This window comes from Leptosomus discolor, chromosome 5 (genome assembly GCF_034619465.1).
Source record: "Leptosomus discolor isolate bLepDis1 chromosome 5, bLepDis1.hap2, whole genome shotgun sequence".
NCBI classification, from domain to species: Eukaryota; Metazoa; Chordata; class Aves; order Leptosomiformes; family Leptosomidae; genus Leptosomus; species Leptosomus discolor.
In genome coordinates this window covers 11,722,185-11,743,450 of record NC_141395.1, presented here as the reverse complement: position 1 = coordinate 11,743,450, position 21,266 = coordinate 11,722,185, and the positions used below count along the sequence as shown (strand labels likewise).

At 40.8% G+C, this 21,266-nt stretch overlaps 1 protein-coding gene across 4 annotated transcripts in view; it reads left to right on the top strand.

Annotated features, from left to right (window-relative positions):
- The window catches only part of KALRN (kalirin RhoGEF kinase), a 525,904-nt gene that overhangs the window by 291,025 nt on the left and 213,613 nt on the right, over nt 1-21,266 (top strand). For all 4 annotated transcript variants that reach the window (XM_086466145.1, XM_086466144.1, XM_086466147.1 and 1 more), the window contains exon 11: nt 19,897-20,088. In XM_086466145.1, the coding sequence (XP_086322271.1) occupies nt 19,897-20,088 (192 nt within the window). The remainder of the gene's footprint in view (nt 1-19,896; nt 20,089-21,266) is intronic.

Genomic DNA, 21,266 nt, shown 5'->3' with positions numbered 1-21,266 from the left:
CACAGGGGAACTGAATAGCCAGGCGTTATCAATGAGGTAGGTATCAAGATATTGCCAAAGAAATACCACTCTGGATATAGCTGCAGTGTTCCTGCAACGACAGCCACTTTGCTTGGCTGGAATTACTTTGTGCAACTCAGATAACCATATTTCAGCCATTTATGATTGTAAATCCAAAGCTAATTTCATTTTAGACTCTAACTTTTCCTTATTTAGGGCTTTTATTGTGAAAACCAGTGTGCCTTCCAATTGGAAAATTCTGTTAACTGGCTTGCATTCCCAAAATCTCCCAACACTTCAGCACTGTCGAGTTGAGCTGCACATGTTGGAATCCCTTCTCCTATTCCCTGTACATGAAGAGAGCGGCCACACATCATTCTCCTCCCTTCTGACGTTCCCAGCAATCGGAGGTTAGGGTGGCCTCAACATCCTCCTTGGCTCACAAAGAGCGTCACTGCATTTGTGCTGGTGCAGAATTAGGAGATACTGGGGAAACGGCTCTGTTAATCCCTTGCACTCTGCTGCTGCAGAACGGAGTAGGTTTGTGCTTTGAATGATCTGAAACAAGCCTTTCTGTAGTCTTTCTGCATTTATGAGCTTTTCCATCAGATGTGCTGTTAAGATTTCCTACCGGGCAGGTTTATCCCCCCGGTACGGATCTGAGCCTGCAGGTGGCACTCGCGGTGCGCTGTGAAAGCCGCTGGCTCCGCTCGCGGTGAGCAGAGCTGATGTTTCTGATCCAGACTAACCAAACAGTGTCTCGAAGTGAAATGAAGCAGAAGTGGAAGCTGGCTCGCACGCTGTCCCTTGGTGTTCTCCCACCCCTGCCAAAACCCACGTTGTTCAAGGTCACCCAGAAAAACAACCCTCCCATTATTTTTCTTTTTTAAATGCAAAGCTGGGCGGTCCACGCTTTAATGCAAGGTGGTGCTTGTCATCTGTGATTATGGGATAAGCTGCTTTCAGATGTGTGGAGTTGTTTTCAAGGCTCTTGGGCCACATTATACTTGCAGCTACAACTGAGTTTTGTATTTAGTACCTGTGAGTGTGTTTGCGTGCAATAGTTGGTATTTTTTTCATCGTAATCCAAAGGCACTGATGTTTATAAGGTAAAATACCATAACTCCAGCAAGCAACAAAGCTCGTGTTATGAACAGCCTTTGTTCAAAATGTGTGGAGTTGTGCCTTATTGTCAAACACAATAAGAAGGTTGACTGGAGGCTGAGCTGTGGCCGTCAAAGTTCATGAGGCTTGTCTCTATGTCCAGTGCAACAGCTCTTGGTTCAGGCATTGTGACTAAAACAGTTTTGATTTAGGTACATGGCTGGATCCTGTATTCCTGACTTTGAAAGTTTTACATGATCCATTTTGCCAAGGTATACATGCAATGCAATGGACTATTCTTGAATTATTACGAAGAAGGAGAGCCAGACAAAATGCTCAGCTTTTCAGTATGCCATTTGGCAAGCTATTCAGTTTCCTGTGCTTGGGGATCTATGCTTGCTTTCCTCCAAAACAACTTTTGGAAGATGATGATTAAACACCTGAACACTGGCTTTGAACCGTCCAAGTTATCCTTATGTGTACATACAGAGTTTCTTTAACATTCAGCTCTTCCTTTTATTTTTCTTAGGGAGATAAATGTATTCCCTGCAAGGGAAGGCTTTCAGAGGAGACCTTGAAAACGAAGGGCCTGTATCGTGTACTAGAAATCAAAGATCAGGTGATATTCTTCATCTGAGACGAAATTTGTGCTCCAGTCTAGCGCATTTCCTTCCACCATTGTACTGTTCCTAAAATTTTGTCAGTTCAGAGTTTTCAGACAGCTCTTGGCTTTAAGTGTAAATATGTTGACAAATATGATTAAATTGTTTGACATGTGAAATATCCACTGGGTTCATGAAGAAATCCTGCAGGTAAAAATGGTATTCTGTGATCTCTCAGGCCCACATAGTTTTACTTGAACTGCTTTAAAACTAAGTGAGGTAATGGCTAGTCAGGCCAAAGCTGAATTGCGAACAGCTACTTGTTTGGCCTTCAGGATGAAAACCTAGTGCTTTCCCATACAAATTCCAGCTCTGTTGGATGTCATTGTTCTAAAGTTTGGCATGAAGTTCAGTACTGATGTAAAACAGCTAGGCATAAATTAGGAGCCCATGTCGATAATGAGCTCTCAGGGAGTGTTGTCCCAGGGTGATTTTTTTTTTAATTTATTTTTTAAAATTTTGTGACCTACCTGGTTGTTAAGAGGAATAGCTCACTGGGTATACTGGATTTTTCCCTTTTGGTTAGGCAACTAAAAACCTATGTAGGATGAAATACTATGCCAAAACAGAGAAAGAAGAGAATTAAACCTGGTAAGAACTATGCTCGAAGTTAACAGTTACACCTGTGGTTTCAACAATGCCAAATCTTTTTTTAAAATAACAAAAACATGAGATGGGCAACAAAAAATCAGCCCTACGCTTATCTTAATCATCCTTTGCACGGTCATTAGCAAGTTCTGAAGCTATAATCTGCAATTTCCTGCTCACTTCATTTATGTAAATGTATTCACTTCTACACAAAGAGGAAAAAATGCCCACTGGCAGCAGATTATACAGGCCTTTGTACTGTAGCACAGGAGCTCTGGGCTCCAGAACTCTTGATTTCTTCTCCTGGTTGGCAGCAGGCTGCATCTGGCAGTCACAGGCAGCAGAGAAATGTGAAACTGCCTATATATGGGTTGTCTGTGAAGGTTATCTTGGGACTTCTGGATCTCAAAACTTCTAACAGCATAACTGAAGAGTGAGGTAGTTTGTCATGGAAGCAATAGTATAACTTTTTGCATGAAGTCCAGCAGCTTCTGGGTGACTCAGGACATATCTGCCTTGCAAGTGCAGAGATACTGAAATTGTTCTGCACAGCCTGAGCCAGGAACCAGAAAGGCTGGGAAGGGCTGAGCTGTATAGCTGTGTCAGATGTAATGCTATGGGGACGCGACTGCCAGACCTAAGTCAGAAACAGGTCATGTATGACATGTTTTCCCTGAGGAATTATGATACTCTTCAGAGTCGGCTGTGCTGTTCTCCATTGTATGATCTAGACATGCTCATGGAGATTTCGTTAGCAGGGGTTGCTGAAAGAGCATCTTGGCTAATCTTCCGAAAGCAATGTGATTGAATGGTGGCCATTGGTACTCCATGATCTAGTTGTAATGGGGAACCTGTTTTTAGAGAGGCACTATAATGGCACAGAATTCTTACTGGCAGTCACGTGAAGAGCCTTTTATGCCATGTCTCTGAGTTCGCATTTCAGTGTATTTCTCCTCAAGCTAGATGTGATTTTCTTTCCTATTTCTTCTCTCCCAAAATCACATGACAGCTGGATCTTTTCATTAAACCGCCTGCAGCATGATTCACAATCTAAATACTCCCTATAAAATCTCAAGGCTTGGCAACACAATACATTTTTGACAATTGCCAGGAGCTAGCTTCCTATCGCGGGTTTATTTGGGTAGGTTTATTTTTGTGTCTTTAAAGTATGTTCCTTTAATTTGCCTATAAATGCATAATGCTGTTCCCATGGCAGACTGGGAGACAATTAAGCTGTTTAAGAACTATGTGGTTTTAATTCTAGAGGCTCTGGAAAATGGAATTTCTATTGTGTGGTGAATTCTGAGTTTTTGAATTAATTTCTTTTTGGATGAGAAGAGACAGCCAAAATTTCCTAAAGAAGAAAAATCCTGGAAATTGTTTTTTCAAGGCCATACATTTCTTAAAGAGAACACTGGAAAATTATAACACTGATGTCTTACATAACATGCAGCCTACAAATATGGTACTGATGTCTCAACTGAATACAGCTGAAACAAAAGACATTTACCATTGACAATTTATGTGTACTATACACACTTAGATGTACAACTGCTGTTTTTACTGACCTGTGTATGTTGGTGAAAACCATTGTCATCTGAATGCTTTTGATCCCCTCTGATCATTCTTCTTTGTGCTCTCCTTATTGGCAGGTCAGTGAGTTATCAAACTCTACCTATTGATTCAGGAAGATTAATTGCAGCAATGTCCAGATCTCATTTGTAATGATGGTGGACTAGTACTCTGCAATTCGATTTCTTGTAGCTATTGATAGTGGGGAGGCTCAGGGGGAGAAAAATGACACTAGAATCTGATCAGCGTTTTTACTTTCTGACTTTGCCATCAGGCAGTAGGAGCAGCTGCCCGTGTCTGTGCCGCTTCCTCCAGGCCAGCCAGTGGTGGCTTTAGGAGAACGGCGCGACATTAGCCACAGCAACTGTGTTATGACATTGCTGCAAATCACAAATATGCTGCTTTGCAGACATTTGGTAAAGGAAATTTCATGTAGATTAAGCCAATATCAAAGAGACATATTCAGTAACAGATCAAAATAATTTTCAAGGACAGGTTTTTAAGTATTCATTATCACTCTGTAAATGTTCTGGGAGTAGACTGACTGGGTCCAATTGATCACTCTGCTGCACAAGATTTAGAACAAAATCACACTTGCAATTTGAGAGAAATTGCTTATAATTATCTTGTTGTAAAGAGTGGACAATCCAGTTCAATGGCTACATCTACAGTTCAGAGAAGCTTCTTGGCAGTGTTGTCCCTCTCTTCTTTTCCTGTCACAGCCCCCTAATTGTCCAGATGAAGGATGTCCTCTTATTCTCACATCAGGCATTTGAATTGTCTAAAAACTACACTTGCATTATGAGACTATTGCAAATATTTTATACTGATTATATATGTATAGAAAGTATTCAACCAACATTTTATTGCGTATAAACCTATTTTTAAAATTTATTTCTCTGGGATAGAGTTGAGATCTCAGTTTCCCCTGTCTGGAAGTAGGGCAACATCTGTGGATTTATAAAGGTCTTTTGGAATTACATGTGTGTGAACAGGGACAAAAATCCTAATGAGTATATAAATAATTCACTTGTTGACTCAGTGCGTGTAATACAGCCATTAATATTGCCGTCCATAGCTGTGGTCTGTGAGGTCTGGTTTTGCATAACCGAGCCCTAAGAAAGCACTGGTTTGTGTCACTATGGAAATGGCATACAGTTTGAGGCATTTAGGCATCTTTGTTTAGTGTCTGGTTCAGAGCACTACCGCATGCAAAAGCACGGGTTCCTCTCTTCCTTTGCTGAGCTAGGGAGAGAAATTCTGACATGAGAAAAGCAGGCAGAATCAGCCTTCTCATGTCATTGCACTTAAAATGAAGCTCGTTTGGGGAGAAAGAAATTGCAGAATTTGCAACAAGTCAGGAACTGAGACAGGAGGTGTTTTGGAACTGGCAGTATGTGCACGTGTGTTTCTCTAGCATGTTAGTAAGCAGCTAATACAACAGAAACCAATATGTGCTCCAAAACAATGACACCGTGTCCTATTAACATGCAACCCTCAGTATTATTAGAGTGTTTTTTTCAATGCATAAGGGTTGTTTTTTCTGCGCAGCGTAGGTAACTCCTTATGACGTTAGTGAGATCTACAGCTATGCAGCAAACGGAGAGCAGAGCCTGCTTTTGTCTCCCCCAGAGTAGTATTAGGGCTCAATGCAAAAGTGCACAGCGTAAAAGTGCACACGTTTGTGACTCATTAACATTAAGGAATGGAAAGAGCAGCCTTCGTGTTAAATGTGTCAACCCGAGAGCTGAAGCGAGTGCATTGAGTGTTCAGTGCAATGAAGGGTGTTTCTGCACAGAGAGGAGAGATGGCTGAGAGCATTAGATTTTGGTGACTGGCTTCTGGTTGATTTGCCTGTGGCCAGGATTTATATTGACAACCAGAACTTGGATTTGTCAGTGCCCACACATCAAAGTTCAGTGCAGGAAGGACTTAAAACCTGCAGTGCTCCACAGTGGGGGAGAGAGGTCTAGTACAATTTTAGTGTTACTTTTTGTTGTCTTCTGAGGTTTGTTGTAGGCTCAAAATGGACCTACTTGAATCCTTTTTAAAATCAGAAGTAGGTGTTTGTTCCCACTATAAAAGTGGCTCAAACAAATACTGCTCAGCCAGGAATGCATTCATACCATTCCTCCTTTGTGCACAAGTAACCACTTCTGACTTGTTGCACGGGGTGGCAAGATGTCCCTCCCAGTTCCAGGCCTTTTCCCAAAGGATTCGTAGTTTTATCTCTGCCAAAGCACCGTTCCTCAGTGCACACCGAGTGATGGGCTCCGTTCCCGCTTCACCCTGTCATACATTGAAAACCAAATGGGAGAGAAGCAGCCTCACAGCACAGCCAGGGCTGTGCAGCCACGCTGAAATATCAGTCGACTCGCTAGCGTGTGTGCTCCCTCTTGGGATTGGTAACTGGGTCACTAGGTCATTTAACCGCTGTAAATTTAGTTTTCTTATAGTTGCATGTAAATGTGGGACAGGAAAAAAAAAAAAGAAGATACTTCAGAGCACAGAGCAGAATCCCATTTGTGTGCTAGGAGAGGGACACAAAATAAGGAGATTATTTTGGGATGAGAATGGTGAAGCGAGTGTGAATTGCCACTTGGACCTGCTGGGCATGCCTCCAGGGGTGGCGGCAGGTGCCCAGATCCTACTGCTTGAGGTTTGGCACAAAACTGTGACTCCAGGGTAGCAGGCAGAGAAAGATCAGAAGACAACTCGAAGAGAATTTCTCTGATCTTTGTTTTTGTCTGGTATTATGTACAGTCTTATCCTTTGGGGCCTGATTTGGGATTTTTGGAAGAAGGGGGATTGGATAGGGAGAGGGAAGGATTTGGCATTAAATAAAGAATACAGTAGAAAGCGCTCAGGTTTTTTAATAGTAAAAAATTTGGCAGATGTTGACTACAGAGGCAGTATCTCATATGCCTGCAGTGTTCTTGGAGATCTACTATGTGCCAAAAATCAATACATTTTATAGCACAAAATTTCTGGTGGGAATACTGTTCTGTACTGGATCTCTCATTGTAAGTCGGTATTAAGAGATATTTATCTGATATCATGTGTGGCCGCCTAATAAGAGCCACAAATAAAAAAATGTCTAAATCTTTGTTGTTATTATGGATAACCTGAATTGAATTTCACACTGCAGAACATATTTTTAAAATATGCTCCATATAAATGCTTTCTGACCAACCTGAAAATTGTTAGTTCCTGTCTGGAACTTTTCCAAAGTATATGGATAAGTCTGGTGTTAAATGGATAAATAAATAAAATGGTTTATTACTTCCAGGGTGGTGAAAACCCCTTTTATTTTTCCTTATTATAAATATGCAGTACATCTCACTGCTGTTACAGAAGATTTTAATCTTTTTAAGTTGCAGGGAAGACTAAGCCCTTAGTCCGTTTTGCTTTCATGGCACCTCTGTAGAACTAATTTGATGGGTAAGCTGTACAGACAGTTCACATGTCAGGGAAATAACAGTGGTAAAAATTGGTTTGTAAATCTAATAAGATTCAGAGAAAGATTTCTGCCCATTTGAAACAAATTCCAGTGTGTAAGCCATGATGGAGAGCTGAATTAATGTTGACAGTGAAGAGATTCTGACTCCAAAGGGACCATCTTGCTGACCTGCTCCTAAAGATGCTGAGCTGGAACAAAGAGATGAAGTAAAAAGTACTCCAACTTTAACTGAAGTTGGGGAGACTTCTTTATTCTTATAGATAGCAGAGGGGCATTTGCCATCAAATTATCTGAGGTCCAGAGAGTAGTGGGATGGGGATAGGCGTTATCTGAGTGGTGGGCAGGTGGTGTGTTACCGTTCCTGTTTACAGGGTATGTTGAGAAACCTCCTTCTGCCAAATGGAAACATTGAAATTGTCAACGTAACAGAGGTGTTGGTGTTTTATTTTCATCATGTGTTTTCTCCCTGGCCGGCAGTGTGCTGAAGTGTGAGCTTTACTCTGGGCAGAAAGACCAATTTTTAAGTGGTTCCTTGCTACAAGTTAAACTTATCCGGGCAAATAGAAGGGATTCAGGAAAACACCAAAGGACTCCCTGCGTCCCTCTGAGTCTAGAGGGAATATAGAAAGTGTTGCACATGGCACCTACTCAGCTGCACTAGAAGACATGATGCCCTCACTGAAAGAATCTCCTGCACCACTTCCACCTGGGTCACTGTGGTTCAAAGGAGCAGCAGCAAAAATTTCCTTACATCTCTGCATCCTTCCGGAGGTAGCAGCAGTGCACTGACCCTGCTAAAAGGCTTGTTCTATCTTCCTCCGTATTTTTCTCTTAGACATCATTTTGCTTGTCTGAGGTGGCCTTTAACTTACGGCAAAATAGAGTTCACTGCAAATCTTGAGGTCCTATGATGAACTTATGGTAGACTTAACCTTTGCAACATCCTATGTTGCATTTTTGTCACAGGTAGAGAGAAAGTATGATTGTTATGTGATGTATGTGCAGTACTGTGTGGTGCTCAAGACTGCCTAGTCTCTATATTTGGCTATATATTTGGAATTCTTAAGCTGAAAGCTCTGGAGAATTTGTGTCAAAGTTTTGCTGAATTTTCTTTTGTTAAACGTTATCTCGTTCTATAAACAGTCCCATGTCACCCAAAATGTGCTTCGGGAAAGACGTTATAACCTGTCTCTACATTAATGGGGATAAAGGCGCAGCTGAGTCGGGGTAGTGGCAGTGGGAGAAACGAGGGGAGGAAATGATTTGCTGTCTCATTTAAAGCAGGTTTCATAAAAAAAGACACTAGAAGCAAAGCCAGGCAGTTTACAGAATTCACATCCTCGCAGGTTTATTTCTGCTTCTGTTTTCAAGGCAGCTTTCAAGGTGCCAAAGGGGTGTTCTTCCAGATCTGCCTCTGTTTTCAAGGCACACCTTTCAAGGAACTGCCAGTTGTATTTGATACTGACTTTTCCCAGTGCTGCTGACAGTCCAAAACCTTTTAATACTGTCGTCACTATGTCTTTGAAATTGTGAACATGATATTAAATCCAGAATGCCTGAAGTTATTCCAGTTCAGGAGACCGGCAGGACTTGATAAAGCTGTCATGGTTGCACTCATGTCTGCAGGGCTCAGAAAAGATGCGAGCTGGGCCTTTGGAACAAAAAACAGTACTGTGGCCTCCCAGATTGTTGCTCACCTCAGAGGTGCCACACATTTCTTTGTTTCTTTGCTAATCTTTCCTTTTCCCCCTATCATAAAGAAGTTATGGAGCTTTGCTATGAACTATCTGGGCTTGTTGATGGTATTGATCATTTGGGAAGCTTTCAAAATGCTGCATTTCACTCCTGATAGTTTACCACCTTGTGCTCCCTTGTCATTTCCACAAAAGAAATGCTTTCCTCACCTTTGCCGAGTTTCAAAGACTCAGTTACCTTACAAGTCACTTGAGCAGTTCTCATTCATACACTCTGCTAATCACCCAATTATCAAATCACTGTGCAGTGATAATATTGTTTTACTGGTACTCTCACTGTGCTGCATAACACTAACCAATATTAGATGATACTATTTTTTGGCCTTAAAACCAGTTTGGTGTCATGTTTGATACCAGAACTACTGTATAATGGCATCTCAGGCTGTTATGTTGTCTTCATTGTTCTGCTCTCCTCGCTGTTCCTCACTTTCAAATGCCTGTTACTGTGCAATGTTCTCAAAGAGAAGGGATCAAGCTCTTTTAATCTTTTTTTTCATCTTCATTTTACCGAGGATCACATGCTAGGATGAAACCTGGCCAGTAATAATCAGTTTCAGATATCTTCCTTAATTCTTGTAGATACTTGAACAGTCCATAAAACACTGAAAATATTGAAACAAGAAGAGGGGTCATTTTAATCTTCTCATTTTAATATGCTGTTTAGATATGCTTCTCCCAGGAGACCAGTAGGGTGATAGGAAAGAAAAATAATATTCCTATAAGCACAAAATGAGCCTACGTATCAAGTAGATACTGTTTCTGTTTAGGGTGCCTTAAGGTGCCAAAGTGAGATATAACTGCTGATTTTGAAGGGCTGTGATCCTACCTCAGTTTAAACTGCCAAGTTTCTTTTTTTTAATGCAGCCTTTGAAAATTGTTTCCACTGATGGTTCTTTAGTTTCTAAACACAGTTGTTTGTTTACTAGACTCAGTGCATGAGCCTTCCTGGGGCAACAGTGCTTTCTCAGCTGGCAGCCTCTCGGTCTCAGAAAAGACACCAAAGATTGGCTTTGTGGGACTAAAACTTCATTCTTGTGCCAAAGGGGTGTTCTTCCAGTTCCTATGCAGAGTTTCGCAGATCAAAACTTCTTAAATCACATCTCACAAAGTGTAAAGGTGCATGTATTTCTGGTAGTTTAAACTGCAGCTTCTTGCAGGATGTGCTATCAGGCTCCAGTGTAATCCTTCAATGATATGCACTCCTTGTCACACGAAGTGTGCAGATTTCTTCCCTGGAAAGGGTAGGACTGTTTCCTTGTCTCATAAACATAGCAGTTTGTTTAATAGAGGAGATTGCACATATATACTAGTTAAAATATAATAGAGAGGAAAGGGGAAGTTTGCCAGGCTCCAGGTGAAACCTTTGATGGGTGTAGTCTTTCTGCCTAGAAGAACAAAATCCCTTGTCTTTTCCATTGCAACAAAAATAAATTAATCTTGCAACATTCAAAAAAAAAATCTGAGCAGAGGTTTGAAAAGCCTAGATCTTTGCCAAACATGCTTTTGAGCATTCTGGTTTAGAAGAAGAAAATACCTTTGGCAGCATTCAAAGCCAAGTCCTTGCAGAGATGGTACTCTTTCACAGTGATAGAAGAACTCAGTGACAGTGAAGCTGACCGCACTGAGCTAAAAAGTGTGTTCTTCGTGTGTATGTGGTATGTGCATGCACATGTACATCTATGTGCCTTTGCATACTTATTGATATTGGATGTGGTGTGTGATACTAGATGGCATTTAAACATTATTTCACTATAAATTTCACTGGCATTTCATTGAATAATGGTTGGGATCACACTGGAGTTAATTAGCGTGAGTGTGGTAGTAAGCGTATTCTCTGCTGATGTATGGCTCCAGTCCTGATTGAGATGAAGAGTTGATGTGATAAAATATATTGAGATGAACAGTTGATGTGATAAAATATACCACAGGTGACATTATTTTTAATCTAAAATAAGCACACAATATGAAATAGCACAAAGAAGAATTCTTTTATCTAATATATTTCCAGCTATTAATTCTAATCTTGCTGATTTATTAGTTTGAAGGTCTAAAGTAGCTTTTAAACAATTTATCTGGGGTTTCAGTGTTTGATGTAATGTGTAAGTGTCAGTCTTTTAAATTCAAATAATAAATTCATCTCAGTTTGTATGTGAACCCTGAAGGAAAATCATAAGTGAAAGATAACAATACATGGAAAATATCTGGTTCTTGGTGATAGTTAGTAAGGATGCTGTGTCATATCCACCTTGTCATTCCTAGGAATTTTTCATTCATGCTGAAAAATCCCTTGTACTTATACAATTCACTGAAAACATGGAATTACTGGAGGTGTAAAGTAGTAATTAGTATCAGCATGGTGTTATATATGGCCTCTTAGCCACCTGAAATGGGAGCAAACTTCACATTCCCCACGTCTGTGGATGTTCCTGAACCGAGCTAAGCTTCAAATCATAGAATCATAGAATAGTTTGGGCTGGAAGGGACCTTTAAAGGCCATCTAGTCCAACCCTGCTGCAGTGAGCGGGGACATCTTTAGCCAGATCAAGTTGCTCATAGCCCTGTCCAGCCTGACCTTGAACGTTTCCAGGGATGGGGCATCTACCACCTCTCTGGGCAACCTGTTCCAATGTTTCATCACCCTCATCATAAAAAATGTCTTTCTAATCTCTGGACTGAATCTACCCTCTTTCTGTTTAAAACCATTACTCCTTATCCTATCGCAATAGGCCTTACTAAAATCTGTTCCCATCTTTCTTATGGGCCCCCTCTAAGTATTGAAAGGCTGCAATAAGATCTCTGCGGAAAATATCAGTGAGGAAAATAACAATGGATCAGTAAATACAGATGGTCAGCCAGAAAATGTCTGAAGAAATATAATTTAAAGCATTGTGAATAAACCATGGTCCCACAATGGGAGATGAGAGGCGTAAGGACCTTTCAGCCCCATGTACCAGCTGCAAAGATAACTTTTCCAGAAGCTGGGAGAGAGGTTTTCTATGCAGTGCTGGTCTGCATAGGTGACATTTCAGGCACTCTGGTGCCTAGGCTGTGTTTGCAAATAGGTGCAGTTCTGCTCATAGGAGTAATTTTGTTGAAATCGTTGAGTGGTTGATACTTGGACACACACTCACACATTTGCACTCACAAATTTACCTGACACCCTCATTTGTTAAACTGCTTAAACAGATGAGATTCATTCATTTAAAAGTAGATGCATTCTTATATGTTCATCAAAAGATGAATATAACAGGCTATTTGTAGAGCTCAAACTTCAGGAAGGACAGTGCAAGGAGAACTGGGGCAAAATCACGACATGAAAAACTTCAGATGAATTGTCATATTTAAGGGAAGAACAGTCTGCAGAAGGTGATGGAAATGTCATTAACCTGGAGATTTTTTAGAAAGCTCTGAAGAAGTTCCCATTCTAGTGTACAGTAGCAAACAATCCCGTACTGATAGAGCAAGTGGCTGCATGAATTCAGAGAGATGTTCTGCCTTCAACTTCTGTAACGGTAATTCCTGGTATGTCTGTTTTGAATTAAAGCAATAGAGCGCAAGGAAGAATATAGGTCTTGATTTGATTATGTGAAATTCAAGCTGAATAAAATCACATCTTACATTAGATCATCATATGCACTTAGCCTTTGCCCTTCTTAAGGGAGGAGGAATTTTGACAAAGATGGATGCTTCCTTAAATCCCAGATTTATTTATCAAAGAAATGCTTCATTGTGGTCACTCATTTTAGGCTTTAGAATATCAGGTTACTAAAGATATAATTCTCCACAAAAGCCTGACTGTGAGATCACTAACCTAGACAAAAAACTGGAGCTAATTTTGACAAAGTGGCTTGAGCAAAGAATCTGATAACAGTAACTGAGCTTCATAATTAAGGGTAACAATAGTTTATAAGGATTGGGAAGAAATGCAGAATCGCCTCCATGATCATAATTTTGTGAATATGAATCGTGCTGTAGTTTCTGCAGGGAGGGACGCTACCCGCTGTCTGTGCGCAGAACAGGGGTACGAGGCTTCCAGAGCTCTATTTTTAGCCCTTTGCCATTTTTTGCCTCCTCCTGTGATCTTGAGTAAAGGGCTAGGAGGCTGACCCAGTTCTCAGTGAAGTCAGTAAGATCCTTTTTACTATTTTCAGTGAGAGATGGATCAGGCTTTGAACTTTGTCTCGACATGCCATCTTCACAGCGGGAGTAATAATACCAAGATTTCATCTTCGATGTTGAACAGTCGAGTCACGACACTAAAGAACATAAAGAAGATATCACATCAGAGAAAGCCTAATAAGTCTCCCAAGCTCCAACCTGCGGGCATAAGATGGTTTTCACATCATAGTCTTTAGGCAAGGACATCAGATCCAAGCTAGTCATCTCAGTTCTCTCTCTAGTCAGTACTTACTGACCTCTAGAGATGCTGTCTCTTCTGTGCGTTTTACGTGATAAAACCTAGGTGACAAAGCTGTCTGAATCAATACAAGGAACCTTTGCCTGGAACTGCCATTCACAGCCCCAGAACTTGATTAATACAGAATAAAGCTGTCCTGGTCTGGCTGGGACAGAATCCCAGCCCAGCCATGCTGGGTAGGCCGTTAGCAGTTTTGAGTCAGCCAGGGCAGCTGACCTGAGTGAGCTACAGGGGTAGCCTGTACCATTATAAAGAGGGAAGGTTTCCTAAGGAGGGGGAGTTCCTGTGGGTTCCTCCTGCTGTCCCTCCTGCTTCTCCTTTGACTTCTCCTGAGGACTGCTCTCTGGTTGATTGTGATGACTGGATATTCATTTGAGTGAGTATAACTCTCTATCTCTCTGGTGGTGTTTCATTAAATCTCTTTCACTTTTACCCATGGGTTTGCTCTTCTTTTTCCTGATCCCCTTCCTTGGCTGGTGAGGGGTTGTCAAGTGATAGAGTGACTGTTAACAGTTACTTAGGAAATGCAGTGTCTAGGGTATATAGTTTGTGTTTAATGTGATAATGTATCTGATCACCTGCCCTGTTCCCCTACCTCATATTTCTCCTGGTGTAAACAACTAAACATCTTTCTCTGGCTGATTGACATGGTTCACAACACATTGGAGATCTTGGAGACAGTTAACATGAAAACCTCTCAAATATAATACACAGCTATAACATACTGTGCAAGGGGAGATTGTTCTGGAAAAAAATTGCCCAGATGTAGGGCACAAACTCTGCCTTGGACTACTATTAGACACCGCTATTTCCAGTGTAATCTGCCTAGAAACATTCAGCAATAAACTAGTGACAAGTGTAGTTCCTAGGAGTAGAGGGAAAACTACATGGAGTAATTTTCTGTAAATGGACTTGGGTTGAAACCAAAATGCTGCACTAAATTGATTGATGTCTTAAAAATGTGGGGAGGGGTCAGTGAAAATACAACTACAGGTGACTGGTAATTTTTTTTTTTTATTATTATTTAAAAAGTATGTTAAGGTACCTTGAATACATCCAGAGGAAGGCAACAAAGCTGGTGAAAGGGCTAGTAGGAATGTCCTGTGAAGAGCAGCTGGGGACACCAGGTTTGTGTAGTTTGGAGAAAAGGAGGCTGAGGGGTGACCTCATTGCTCTCTGCAGCTTCCTGAGGAGGGGAAGTAGAGAGGGAGGTGCTGAGCTCTTCTCCCTCCAGTGACAGGACGTGTGGGAATAGTTCAAAGGTGTGCTGGGGGAGGTTCTGACTTGACACTAGGAAGCATTTCTTTAGTGGGAGAGGGTGGTCCAATGCTGGAACAGGCTTCCTAGAGAGGTGGCCAATGCCCCAAGCCTGTCGGTGCTTAAGAGGTGTTTGGACAATGTCCTTAACAACATGCTTCAGCTCTTGGTCAGCCCTGAATTGGTCAGGCAGTTGGTCTAGATGACAGGTGTACGTCCCCTCACACTGAACTATTCTATTGCATTCCATTCTAATTTGTTTCTAAGCGACTAAGATATTAGACTTCTTTAGATTGCAATACATGTTGTAAGAAAGGCAAAATATTTTGATTTTGCCCCTTCTAAACTTGTTTTAGTCCAAGAATAAATTGATACATTATTCAGTATTTTTTCATTTAATAATTGTTATTTTTTAATTAGGAAAAAAAAATGCCAAGTGCTTTCAAACCAGAACTGGGGCCCTTTGGTTGGTTTGTACTCAGCACTGCAATACTATTTCATGTGTGACAGATGAGGCCAAGCACAAACTGCGTGCAGCCAGTACTCTCTGATGTTGAGAATCAATGCAACTCCTACTCTGGGTTAAAAGGATTTGGAGACAACAGTTGACAAAACACTTCTCTGGCACAAAGATTATGGCAAAATAATGTTTGTTTCAACTTTAAGGAAATCCCTTGGGCAGTTTGCTGAAAGGGCTGTGTTTGGATAGCACATTTCCGATGTAGCGACACCTTCACGGGCATTAATCTGGAGACACGGTGGAATCTTAGTTGAGATCTGCTACGTGGGTCAGAGACAGAAATGGAACCTGACATTTTGGTGCTTGCTGGTCTGGAATACAAAGGAAAGAATGATAAATGTAACAGGCAAATTTCACATCAGCTTTCTCATAAATCACTTTTTTCAACTTGCTACAGAATATCAAACTGTTAACAATTAATGAACCGAAGTTATGGGGAATGCTGTTAATAAATATTGCCATGGGGTAAGACAACAATCGCCTCCGATTCTGAATTGTGTTAGGAATTGTTGTATGGGTTTGTTAGTCTATTTATTTTCCGTAATTGTGTTTCTTTTTTGCTATTTGCAAGAAACAGAAGAGATAGGAAAGGTTCCTGTTTCTGTCTAAAATGAACTCCAAAAGCATATATTACAGCCATTTCCACTCTGAAATCTGAAGGATGCAGTTTTATTTTCTTGTGTTTGCAGATTTCATGATTGAAACAGGTGATTATGCAAAGATTAGTATAGAAAGATTATTAAGAGATTTGAGATGGAAGTTAGTTTTGTGCTTGAAACGGTGCAGAAGTATGTAATGCCAGTTAGCAGATCACTGAGAATTTCAAGGGTTTGCACATGACAGTTCTTTCTGGGGTTAATGCCACATTAGGAAAAAATGCCACACAACCTTAACATTTCAGAGCACATGTAATTTTGTAACTCGTGGATTGTTTTTCTGTGGAACTCATGCTATTATTGTCTGACAGAAACTTATTTGTACAGATGCGGAGGAGAGATTCTTCATGGCATCTGCCTTCTGGAGGGATTAGGCATTTTTGGCATCACCTTCCTCAGAAAACCTTCCATGGGTCTGTGGTTTGCAGAAAAGGGGACAGCAATGACTGTCCTTCTAGTAACAAAAATTTCCTTCTGCAGTTGCATTAGCTCTTACCACCTTCCAAAGTTTTGAATCGTGATGCCAGTTTGGAGATGTACCTAGGTCCTGTGCTCCTGGTAGATCCTGCCAGATTTCAGAAGGGCTGGGAATCTGAGGTAACCTATTCTGGCTGGGGGCAGCAGGACAAGGAGGTGTTATATGCTTTTCTTCATCATGAGACTTAATTCTCCCTTGGATTCCCACCTTGTCTGATCCAGGGTTATGTCACACTAAAAAAGTACAAAGTGCTGCCAACGAATGAGATAAGGGACTGTACTCTGAAGAGCTTATTAACATGAAATTATCAGGATGAAAATGTATGAAGCAGGCAACCAGCGCAGCATTGTAGTACCAACCAGGATGAAGCTGTCAGGTTCAACATAGCTTTAGTTCAGCACTCGTAAAGAAATAGATGTACATGAAAATATTTTATATGTGTATGATTTATGTGCACTTTAAGCAAATGAACAGAACAAATTAGAGCAGGCCCTCACCAAATAACTAACCTCTAGCTTATTTGGCTTGTGCTGTGTTTGTATTTCATCTGACAGTAGACAACAATCTTTTCATGAATACGTCAAACTCTGGAGTTCAAGGAGAGTGTGGTTAACTCCCAAATATGGATAATGCTTATCTGATATGTATCTAACCCTCTTATATCTGCAACAGTGAGCTGGGAATCTCTCAGCACCAGGCCTTCCTTCTAGAATGGCAGGGATAAAGCCATTAGTGTTTTTCCTATCATAAACTGCACCTGTTTTTAAAATGCAGACACTTAACTCTGAACTCAGTGGACAAAGATAGAAACAGAGGTGAACAAAAATTTCACTATACTTAAAATGTGCTGTCAGGCTTCCTGTGCATGACACATTTATGCAAATATGTCCAAAATTAGGTATGAATGGTTCAGGGAAGCATCACTGTACGCTGACAGTGCCTGGCACAGCCAGGGGCAAAACTATGTGTGGCTTCTTCCACATCCAGCCAGCTTCCTTGCAGAAAATCCCCTTTGCCTTTGGAGACCCTCGTGCAATAGAAAGGGACTGCTACAGGACCACTGCATCCTTTACTGTCTGTGCAGTGTGGCCAGAACCTCTATTGAGGCCAGTTTACACTTTTTTTTACTATTTTTTTTTTCCCCAAAGTCTAGGACTCAGCCTACACACTTTTCAGCATCCAATATATTTATATCTGATCATTCTATTGGTGAACCAGCCTCATCTAGATGTGATTAGGTACAGCACATGTTGGAGTCAGTAAACTTGTAATGGTTTTCAGCAGAGATGAACCTGTGTTAGGGACAAGTGCAGCAAAGCTGTATTTGTACTGTATTTCAACAAAGGTGTTTGTGTACTTTATCTAAGACATAAGCAGGGAATGAATGCATTTAAAAGTATACTAAATATTATAAATAAAAGCAGCAACCAGCCTTCTCCCCAGGGAGCTGGACTGGTGTTTGAGCTGTTGTAGTGGCAATGTGTGAAAAACCCTAGAGTGGAGTAGACTTTGAAAAACGGTGCTAGCTTTGGCATTTGCTCCAAGTGCTGCTGGAAGAGGATCATTCAGAAAGACGCTGTTAAGTGAAACTGGACCCTAATTCAGATCGTAATAAATGGAATGTTTTTTACAAATTCTCAGCTAAAGACGTTTCCAAAAAATTATTTTTAAAACATAATATTTTGCTGCTCTTAACAGCCTAACCATTATAGCAGTGGCCTGAAAGTGAGGGAATAAAAATTTACTACTAGTAACAAAACTGTCTAGAATTTGTTCTTCACAGTCCAAAAGGAGAAATGCAAATATTGTATGTTTATAGTCAAGCCCTCAGAAACTCGGAAAATGAACAGTGAACGAGCTATTTTCTTTCTGCTTTCTATAATTGGAAATATTTTCCCCCATTAAACACTTGGAGGCCAGTGTTCCATCTTTGTATTGAATATTTTCTCAGACAACAATTATTGACTGCAGTAGGAGTCTAATTAAGAACTACATGACTTGATTCATGGCTCTTCTGTTTGACAGTGTCCCTTTAATGCTCAGAAGCATATGTGTGTCCACAGTTTCCAAAGGCATTTTGTGTATATGCATCAAGTGAATGTGTTTTTAAACTGAGGAGTATTCTCTGCAGGATTTTGAAAAGGAAAGTGCTACAGTTCTGCTTCTATTGATGGGGGGGGGTTACAATTCCCAGTGGAAGCAGTTTTAGGCCACTACCGAACATTTCTGAAGATCTCACCCAGTACTAGAAACACCCTTAAGCCGATATCTTTGTCTTGCCTTATTTTTGTTAAGTGTTAAATGCCATGGTTATTGGCCACAACTTGAGTGAAGAAAGCTTTTCTATGGTAGCAAGAGCTGAACATAGCTGACTAAACCATAGCTCCATGGCTGTGGAGAAGGTGACTGCACTCCCTTTCCATTTCTGCTGTTATATATGAGACTCTTTCGTATATTACTTCAGTGGTGTTTCCCAGAAATGTAAAAGAGGGAGAGAAAGGATGGGCAGGTAGTTTGAAAGCTGAGGTAAGTTTGATGGAATTCACCTCTGTTCCTCCACAGTCTGGCATGTCTTGGGTTACATAGCTTAGCTTCTGTGTTCTTCAGTTCCCTCTCAGTAAAGTATAGGATCATTTTGATTGGAAAAGACCTTTAAGATCATTAGGCCCAACCATTAAGTAGGGGTAGTACATCTCATATTGCAAAGGCTTTGGCTGTGGGATGAATCTATCCAGGACAGTGAAGTGTTCAAATTCTTATGTAATGGAAGGCAGGTACATGCCTTGGACAAACTGGAAGTGATCCCCTCTAAAGCGATCTGTGCATTACGTATTGGCAGCTGCAAGCTAATCAAATCGACTTACTCCATTTAGAAATATGATGCAGAACAGTAGATGAGAGGAAGAAAAGTAGAAGGAAGTTGAAGACAGTCATCTTAAGTTATCTCACAAAAGCCAGTGAAAGGCAAATGTTTCTTGAGGCTGAGGCATCTCTGGCAAGCATGATTACATGCTGTAATGCAATAGCTGTTGGGAGGCCTTTGCAATGAGCTTATAGCCAAGGCTCACATGAGGCTTTGTAGGCTTCTGAGGTGGTTAGTCCCACTTGCTTCATTACATTATCTTTGAGAAATTCCAGGGGACTTGGAAATACACAAGTGCACAGCCCTGTTGCTGTGGCTGGCAGATTGGACTGGGGTGGTGTGTTTCAAATAAGAAATTATTTCATGTGTATGCAGGGGTAAGTCTGTGTGACTTTATACCTTCTCCTTTCACAGACAGCAGTGCCAGTAGGAATTTTTGCTATTGTTTTAAAACTCTGGTAATCACTTGCTTTCATGCCTTTCAGAGCATTAACAGCCTGTTTCAGGGGTTTACTTGCCACAGCTGTATTACTCATACTCTGTTTCTTGCTTTGTTTGCTGGTAGAATACATACACCAATGCAGACAAGCTTTTGGAGGCTGCAGAGCAGTTGGCTCAGACTGGGGAATGTGACCCTGAAGAGATCTATAAAGCAGCCCGGCATCTGGAAGTACGGATTCAGGACTTTGTCCGGAGGGTGGAACAGAGGAAACTTCTCTTGGACATGTCAGTCTCCTTCCATACCCACACCAAAGAGGTAAGATGTGCATGAGGGAATTTTTCTGTGTATTATGGAGTGCTGCAAGAGGCTGACTGAAAACTCAGATGACACAGAAAAGGTATCTTCACTGCCCAGGGCTGATATCCAGTTCATTTCATGCATAAGACTAGCTGTTGTAAAGAGGAAATAAAATGTGAATGAAAAATATGAACAATATAGTACACTAAAATATAGGGACAGCATGTCTAATATACCAGGTGGTGCTTAATTCACAACTAGAATGTATTGTCATAAAGCAAGAATTCTCTTGTAAGAGTAAGAGTTGCTATTAACCCATTAGGTACAAACATGCTAGCAGCGTGATATGTATCCTCAGAGGGATTCCATTTGCATGTAATGTTAATTAATGTAGCCATTATTATTAAATGTTACTGGGAATATTACATTGTTTAATGAGGCGGATTTCACTTTTCAAAATTATGGTTAAAGAGCAAATAGGCACATACTGATACAGTGAATCAGTGGGGACCTGAATAAATGCTGTTTAGTGTAATTGAAAAATATCCATAGATAAGGCTGTCTTGCCGGAGATACAGTGGACAGGACATCAAATGGGAGGCCACTGGGGATGTAATTAAAGCATACTTCACATTTTTCTGTAGACCAAAGGCCATTCAGTGATGAGTGACTTTTAAAGACAGGGTTTCTGCTGAGAGAGATGGAATTAGTCAGAATAGTTGTTTTCATGCTCTGCAGCATCTGTTTGCAGAAGCACACTTGATCAGAAAGATGCTCTTGGAAGCTGAAAGCTTTGTCTGTGTTTGTTTGACTTACATGGTACAAACAAGTTGTGTAGAGCAGTCTTCAGTGTGTTGGGGAGCCTCCTTAAACAGAAGATGCGTGCACATATATATGGAAGATGGAGTTACAGTGTGTCCATGATAGTTTTCCTTTTACATCCTGCTTCTGCAATATACTAAACTCTAGTTACTCCAAGCTTGTGAATAGTACTGTTGTTTCCAGAGTAGCTCAAATGCTTGCAGCTATGCTGGTTTGTCACAGGGGAAACTTAATTGCTTATTTCCTCAGTCAAAATTATTTCATAACAGTTTCCTACTGTGATTAACCTCACTTCACCTATGCAGGTGGTGACTAGTAACAGAAAGATAAGCACGACTCCAGGAAGTTATCAGTATAATATGTTTTCTATCATC